General features: G+C 44.2%; 1 protein-coding gene and 1 long non-coding RNA gene across 5 annotated transcripts; one reads left to right on the top strand and one right to left on the bottom strand.

The window, feature by feature from the left end:
* The first annotated feature begins 457 nt into the window (after positions 1–457).
* unc45b (unc-45 myosin chaperone B) lies at positions 458–7687 on the top strand. Of its 4 annotated transcripts, none has more exons than XM_057034370.1 (20): positions 458–616; positions 1136–1297; positions 1396–1432; positions 1552–1727; positions 1867–1956; positions 2029–2196; positions 2308–2473; positions 2627–2797; positions 2891–3062; positions 3169–3469; positions 3673–3767; positions 3878–4019; positions 4105–4245; positions 5771–5898; positions 6011–6077; positions 6186–6299; positions 6436–6551; positions 6654–6771; positions 6868–7023; positions 7203–7687. In XM_057034370.1, exons 2-20 carry the CDS (start codon positions 1136–1138, stop codon positions 7473–7475), a joined length of 2793 nt encoding a protein of 930 aa, XP_056890350.1. In that variant the 5' UTR covers positions 458–616; the 3' UTR covers positions 7476–7687. The 4 variants fall into 4 exon arrangements, with proteins under 4 accessions (XP_056890350.1, XP_056890349.1, XP_056890347.1 ...); XM_057034369.1 differs by having other exon boundaries at positions 2029–2473; positions 7203–7482; positions 7572–7687; XM_057034367.1 differs by having other exon boundaries at positions 2029–2473.
* LOC130526585 (uncharacterized) lies at positions 3133–4508 on the bottom strand. The gene is made up of 2 exons (XR_008950796.1): positions 4187–4508; positions 3133–3409 (listed from the first exon to the last, which is right to left on the bottom strand). It is a non-coding gene; the product is annotated as an uncharacterized LOC130526585 (long non-coding RNA).
* Positions 7688–8317: the final 630 nt, after the last annotated feature.

Below are 8317 nucleotides of genomic sequence, written 5' to 3'. Positions count from 1 at the left end.
ATGATCCATGCAAACACTAGACAGGTTTGCATAAATGATTCTCATCCTTTGTCGCTGATATGCACAGCAGACTGCTGCTTTGGTTTATTTTTCTTCTAGAAGCTCCCAGGTCTCTCTGGTTCCTACAGCTGTCGCCCTTTCACCCCAACACCCACCCAAGTATCAGGCTCTTTTACCTCCCTCCCTCTGTCAATTTGACATCAGGCAGTTGCCAGTAAGTTCTCAGCTGTCTGTGCCCTAAATAGACTTTATCAGGACCAGACCATCATGAGGGGGTACCGTTCACACTATTTATTGAATGAAAAAAGTTAATCTTTTAGCCATAAATAGAATATCAGGACACTTGAATGCAGACATTTCTTTACAACACAAGTAATTGTGAGTTGTCATGGCCTCTTGCTAAAGGTCATTCTTTGAGGAATTAGCTTATTGCATGAACCCTTAATTGCAATGGATAGTCCAACGTGACACCCCCATCCAACCCCCCCACCCCAGTTAACTCCATTATAAATATCCATTGGGGAGTTGTTGGGGGGAGCTTACAGAGGAGACAGGATTTTGTATTAACCCAGAGGTGGAGGATCATCTACACAGACGAACAGACACGAGCCCTAAGGTACAGTACACCCTCCCAAAGTCTTTTTATTGATTTAAATTTGGGTTGCACTGATATATATTGGGATAAAAACAGTGAGTGTGAGAGACGACCTTTCAGAGAAGCAGGGGAAAATGTTGTGCATGGCTGTGAGTGTAAGAACATGACCAAATAAGGTCTGAGGGGAGGCCATTTAAAGCTAGAGATAGCATGTGCATGGCCTTTTGCTTCAGAAGACTCAGACCTACCAGTCAGCCACAACAGTAAGAATAAAAAGATTTGTAATATTTGAAAATAATAGTATAATGACATGTTAGGCTGACAAAGTTGAAATGAAAATTGTCTGGTTCATTTTTGTCAATAGATTGAAATATAGTACCGAATGTTTTTTGTTATTCGCATGAAAGTTGTGAATTAATTACATTTAAATACATCAGGAAGTCGCTTCTCCCGTATTAACCAAAATCAGTAGTGATGACATAAGAGACCCTAAAATTCAAGATTTTTTATACGGGAATTACTAATCTGTCTTCCCTCCAGATGGGAGACCCTGTCCAGTTAAAAGATGAGGGAAACAAACACTTCCAGGCTGGAGACATTGACAAGGCCATTGAGTGTTATTCTAGTGCCATTAAGGTGTGCCCTGACAAAAAAATGCTGGCTGTTATATACAGGAACAGGTCTGCATGCTACTTAAAAAAGGTAAGCCATTTGCTAAAGCACTACAATAAAGAAAACAAAAACAGATTAATTGCAAATCAAATGTAGTTCAAGTTCAAGGTTTTCTGTTTTTCTTAAAGGAAAAGTACAATAATGCAGCATCAGATGCATCTAAAGGTAAGGGATAAAATCAATACCAGACTTTAACCATTCTGGCCACCAAAAAGTTTTATTAAAAAAAATGGAACCGCAACAAAGTTGCCTTAAAATAGTTTTTTTAAAAATGTCTTTTACAGCAATTGACGTTGACGCCGCAGATATTAAAGCTTTGTACCGACGTTGCCAAGCTCTGGAGAAGCTGGGCAAACTGGACATGGCTTTCAAAGATGTGCAGCGATGCGCCACCCTTGAACCAAAGAACAGGACCTTTCTGGAGACCCTCCGTAGACTAGGCGCAGAAATCCAGGCCAAGGTCAGCATCAAATACAATAACGCACACAAATCACCGTCAGAGCACCATACATGCAACATTTGCCTTAGTTGAACAAGGAATCACGTGTGATTACGTGCGTATGAAAGAGTAATTAAGATTACCTGTAAACTCTCAACAGCTCAAGACAACATTTTCCACAGACTCGAGGGTACAGAACATGTTCGACATTCTCCTCGATGAGGAAATGGGAAAAGAAAATAAAGAAAAGGTAAGTGCACATCCTATTGCCTTTCCATTGATAGAATACCAGCGTTGACACTCTTAAACACTCGCTGTTTAGGCTGCCAACAACCTCATTGTGTTGGCCAGAGAGGATGCAGGAGCAGAGAGAATCTTCCAGAATAACGGGGTGCCTCTGCTGCTGAACCTGATCGCGACAGGCAAAGCGGAGATGATCCTTGCTGCAGTTCGGACGTTGTCAGGAATGTGCACAGGACACAAAGCCCGGGTTAGCAAAGTTAAACTTCAGAACACTGAGCTAGTCTGCCGTCTCTGTCCCTCCATAGCTCTCATCCACATTTGCATTTTTTTGTATTTGGCCTTATGCACCAATCAACAGGCCATGGCTATTCTTCACATGGTGGGCGTTGATAAGCTGTGCAGCGTCATGGCTATTGATGATGAGGAGATTGCGCTGGCGGCCTGCAACCTCTTCCAGTGCATCAATGACTCCCTCACAGGTGGAGACAAAAGGGAATATGGGAAAGAAGAAGCTTTGGTTTTGGGTGAGACAGAAAAATACTGCATTTAGCATTTATTAATGACTTCTTTTTGACATCTCCTACCCTTTCTATTCATGTTAGGAAAACAAAAAGTTGCAGCTATGCACACATTGGTGTTTTTTTATGGACACTATTATGTATTTTGTTCCATTACAGATGCATCTAAAGACCTTAAAACGATTCTTCTCTCTCTGCTGGAGATGGTTGCGAGTAAGAAGGTGTCTGGCCATGGCAGAGATCAAGCTCTGAATCTGCTGAGCAAGAATGTTCCTCGCAAAATCAGAAAAGAAAAAGACAATTCCCGCACCCTCTTTACTATTGATCATGGTGAGCCAGAAAGCTGCAGTCATTGCCTTCATGTAGACTGATCCTGCTTTTGCTATAAACTCTGAGGTGTGAGAATATTGGTTTGGTCTCCAGGTCTGAAGAAGATCCTCAAGGTGTGTGGCCAGGTCCCTGAACTTCCAGACCAGTTGCCGCTGACTGAGAATACGCAGCTGATTGCCAGTGTGCTCTTAAACAAGCTCTATGACGACCTCACCTGTGACCCCGAGAGAGCCAATTTCAAAGACATTTGTGAAGAATACATAAAGTATGTTTGTACAGCAGATGTTAGCAATCAGTCGAGCACCAGGTTGTACAAATACTGACCAACATCCATCTCTCAACACTACCAAATCCTTTTTAATTTCTTTCAGATCCAAAATTGACCCCAAAGACATGGACAAGACCATCCATGCAGTCAACACCATCTCAGGGTTGCTGCAGGGTCCTTTTGACGTTGGCAATGCTCTTGTGGGGCACCAAGGCATCATGGAGATGATGGTGGCGCTGTGCGGCTCCGAACGTGACGTGGACCAGATGGTTGCAGTCGAGGCACTGATCCACTCCTCCTCAAAGATGAGCCGTGCCAGCTTCTTCATCACCAACGGCGTATCGCTGCTCAAGGACATTTACAAGAAGACCAAGAACGAAAGGATCAAAATCCGTGCACTGGTGGTGAGTTTGCATAGGAGGGGACAAAAATGCCATTAACCCAAACAGTTCATTTCCCGTTTTGAGAAACCTTTGCTCTATGAACGATGCAGTCAGTTCCTATTAATAACTAATATTTCACAAGATTAACACGCAATTTGGATTTTTTAAAAGTAAAGAAAATGATGTAAAAAGTGTGGAACTGGTCTTATTCATGTCCTGTTTAGGGACTCTGTAAATTGGGGTCAGCCGGCGGTGATGATTACAGTTTAAGGCAATTTGCTGAAGGCTCCACAGAAAAACTGGCCAAGCAGTGCAGGAAGTAAGTATTTGCAAGACCTGTATGTAATATCACTTTAGAGTCAGTTTTAAGTCTTCTTTTAACAGTACATAACATAACTTCACAATAAATGTTTCTCTTTTTTGTCCTAGATGGCTTTGTAATCCTCAGATTGATACCAAGACAAGAAAATGGGCTATTGAGGGTCTTGCTTATCTGACTAACGATGCTGATGTGAAGGATGACTTTGTGGAGGATGAACTTGCTTTGAAAGCCATGTTTGAACTGGCCAAGGTCTGAAAATGTCAGCGCCGAAGAAACAAGAAGCGAGCGGATACGCTTTGACATTCACTGTTTTTTTTTTTCTCTGTGTCTTTAGTCTAAGGACAAAACAATCCTGTATGCAGTAGCTTGCACTCTGATTAACTGCACCAACAGTTACGACAAGAAGGAGATCATACCCGAGTTGGTTCAACTTGCAAAGTTCTCAAAACAGCATGTGCCTGAGCAACATCCAAAGGTAAAACACACAAGACTGAAACTTTTCGCAGACAGACTAAGAAAAAACATCCTCTCTCATAAGGGTGGAGCTTGTATGGGACAGTTTGTGTGTGCCTGTGAGTCATAGCTGGATCCTCTCACGGGTGCGGGACGGTTCTTCAACTCAACCTGCCTAGTGCACCCCTCCCTCATGGCATGGTGGGCATTATTGCTGGCTGTGGGTGCTGGTGGGAATTTAGGTTGCCTCGACTCAGGCTGAGCAGGCCTGCTTGTCCGGTTTGTCCGGATGTGTGAGGAGATGTACAGGAGAAGTAAACTAAAAAAAAGACATTCAGGAATCTGCACTCCCCCCAGCCAGCACACGTAGATAAACAAAGGAATTTAGAGCAAGTATGATGTGGGTGGATTGGAGGTGGGGGAGGGGGGGCTTAAACGCTGCCCTCCTTCCTGTTCAATAACACATTTTTCTGTCCACTGATTTTAAATTCACATTAGACACCGAGGGGTTTTGGAGGAGGGGAAATGCCACTCAAGATGGTATTACCCCTCCTCCAAAATATCATCTTGAGTGGTGTGCCCATGACTCTTGGTGAGGTGGGGGGGTCCGTGCTCTGGAGTGCCCACACAAACTGTCCATTGAAGACCAAATTGGCTTTGGTCCAGTTGTATAGGCTTGTATACGTAGGTGTGCTGATAAGTATGTGTGTGTGACAGGGTGATGATCGTGCAGTGTGAGGGCACACATGTGAGTGAATGGGTGTGATTTGGAGTGTGGATGCATAGGCTCTCTAATTTTGCCACCCCTCCTAGCGCTCTCCTGGGGGGCGGGGTCTGCAGAAGCCTTGGTCACTCTGATGGATGGTGGGCCCTGGGTTGGGGGGAGTGTGGGCCCTTGGACCAGTGGGACCTCTGGTCTGGATGGCTGACACCTGGGGTGTCTTGCTTCCAGGGGGTGGGGGTATGGTGTCCTGGTCTTACTAATCAGTGCACCAAGTGGCAGATGTAAACATACACACATTACACAGGCCTACACACCATATGTAACATACACATTACACAGGCCTACACACCATATCTATAGATAGAGTTGTGCATAAAATATAAGTAATCGTGAAGAGAAACTTTGGCTGCAGTGTCACACTTGTGAAAGGTTCACTGGGAGGCTAGAAGGCAGATTTCGTTTTTTATGGTTGCTTCTTTTCAATGTTGCTGTGGTCTGAATTGAATTATAAATACACATGTTTGTGAGACCATAGGGCCATATTTACAGTATATGTGTGGGAGGTTTGTTTTTGATTTGTTTCAGCCATTTCTTTTTGTATTGTGGATTTTGGCTTGTCTGGTACTTGTTTGGCTGCCGTGCTATCATGACACAGGATGGGTTAGTCGGGGCCCATCCTGCCACATAACAAAACTACATGACACATTCAGGCATTCAGTTCCCAGTTCTGCTCACGTCACTGAAAGAAAGAACAGGGGAGAAAAAAAGAAAAAAGGTCATCAGGCATGTGCACAACTTGTTAACAAACTCTCTGTTTTCCCAGGACAAGAAAGACTTCATCGAGCAGAGAGTGAAAAGGCTGCTGAAAGCCGGAGTCACATCAGCTCTTGCTGTTATGGTCAAGGCTGACAACTCCATACTAACAGAGCAGACCAAAGAAATGTTAGCAAGGTATAAAAGCAAATGGTTCATAGTAATACAAAGCCTGCTGAGACATATCATTGTTTATGAATGACAATTATTTCTGTGTCAGCGGTTTTGGAATCTCATTTTTCTATTTCAGGGTTTTCTTGGCCCTGTCTGAGAACCCAAGAGATCGCGGCACCATTGTAGCAGAAGGTGGTGGAAAGGTAAATAGTCAAAGATGATCTTATGTCTTAACATTAGAAAAGATTCCTGGAACTAAAGTCAACTAACAGGTTAAGAATGTCACTGCCTGCTCACAACTCTGCCCACAGGCTTTGATACCGCTCGCTCTGGAGGGGACAGAAGCTGGGAAGGTGAAGGCCAGCCACGCCCTGGCAAAGATTGCCTCTATTTCAAATCCAGAGATTGCCTTTCCTGGTGAGAGGGTGAGCCAGCTTATCCCCCCGCTTTAACTGTATTGACAGACCTATATGATGTTTTTGTGCCGTGACCTAATTTATCTGTGTTTTGGTTGCACTTCTGCTGACGACATAAAATTCTGTTGTATTTCTTGATTGCCAGGTGTATGAGGTGATTCGGCCGTTGGTTAGTCTTCTTCACACAGACAGAGATGGAAAGCAGAATTACGAAGCTCTGAGGGGCCTGACAAACTTGGCCGGTTTCAGCGAAAAGCTGCGGTACGATTAAACACATCTCCAAGCCAGAGGCCTCGAACGTTTCATGCAGAGCTCTTCTCTGCAGCGGGCAGGACTAACTGTCTGTTTTTGTCTGGGTTTTAGAGTGAAGATTGTGAAAGAGAGTGCTCTACCAGATATTGAAAGCTACATGTTCGAGCAACACGACCAGCTACGACAGGCTGCCACCGAGTGCATGTGCAACCTCGTCACATGTAAAGAGGTGCGAATGAACAACCGTTTCAAAAAGGGTTAGGGTTAGGGTTCAATAAATGTGCCCATCGAGTGTCAGTGTGGGTTTTAAAACTGTGTGTTTTAGGTCCAAGAACGCTTTCTGCAAGATGGAAATGATAGGTTGAAGCTGCTGGTGCTGCTTTGTGGTGAGGATGATGAAGGCCTTCAGACCGCCGCAGCAGGAGCTCTGGCTATGCTCACAGCTGTCCAGAAGAAGCTGTGCACCAAATTAACCACAGTGGTATGTAGATGCAGCGTTAGAGGTGTCCGAATATGATAGATACGTTAAAAGATATATAACTCAGAGGCTCTAGGTCCCATGATGCCAGGTTGGGATTGTGCTGATAACCTTAGCATTGAACTTTGTAGATTTTCCACCATGCTTGAACAAAAACTAAGTGGTTAACCCTCTCCCGCCAGACATTGCAGTGGCTTGAGATCTTGCAGAGGTTGTGTCTCCACCACAATCCACAAATACAGCATCGCGGAATCGTGATTGTCTACAACATGCTGAACTCGGATGACAGCGAGCTGGCCAAAAAGCTGATCGAAAGTGAGATGCTGGAAATCCTGTCGGTGATAGGCAAAGCTGAGGACAGTCCCAAACGGCAGGAGGCCCTCGATGCCGCCCGCACCTGTCTGGTCAAAGCCATGGATCTTGGTCTCATCAAGCCATTCACCAACACATCCTGAAAAGCTGGTGACAGGAAACATTTTTACAACCTGCTACCAAATCTTTAAAGGTAGTCTGCTGAAATTGTCTTTCTTTTTTATATTTGTTTTGTATAGCAGCCGGTTGGGGGTAATTGGCTCACAAGAGGATGATGAAGCATCATGGAATATGGGGATTTTTTTGGTGCTGACCTGTAAATGAATAATTAATTTCTAATAAATCCATCATCCCACCACGAGGTGGACGTTATTATTTCAGGAAGAGACTGATTTCAGCCCCGGAGTTGACGGGACGGGTAGGTTGTTCTGGTGGTGGGGGGATTTGCAAGGACGTGTTCCCAGCATGTAAGCTGGAGGAAGCTCTGGCACAACTCACACAGGGGGAGTTGGGGATAAATGTCTTTAGGTGACAGACATGCTGAGTTTCTTTTGTAGACTAAAATATATCAGCTAATGGAACACGATGAGTGGCTGACGTCAATTATTTGTTATATGTCTTCTCTTGCACAATCTGACCCCTGGAGCTCTTCCAAAGCCCACACATGTTCTTCCCTATCCATGGAAATTCTTAGCAGACATTAAACTGTGCCGTGAATGTTTGTGATCCTCAACATGTTGCCGCGTTATCAGTTTCTTATTTTAAAAAAGGAAATGATGAGTTCAAAGGCAGAACGTAAAATGAGAAAAGCACACAGATGGCTACATGCACCATTCTCCTTTCCTAATTTTCCACTTCCTCTCGAATGCCACCATGATACTATGAGACGTCTTCGGAAATGAGTCTTCAAACAATGTACTTCTGATACTGTTCTGATGAAAATTGCACCTTTTGCATGCCTTTAGAAACGCGTGGACGGAATAGC

This window comes from Takifugu flavidus, chromosome 5 (genome assembly GCF_003711565.1).
Source record: "Takifugu flavidus isolate HTHZ2018 chromosome 5, ASM371156v2, whole genome shotgun sequence".
In the NCBI taxonomy this organism is placed as follows: domain Eukaryota; kingdom Metazoa; phylum Chordata; class Actinopteri; order Tetraodontiformes; family Tetraodontidae; genus Takifugu; species Takifugu flavidus.
This window is presented reverse-complemented; position numbering and strand designations above follow the sequence as displayed.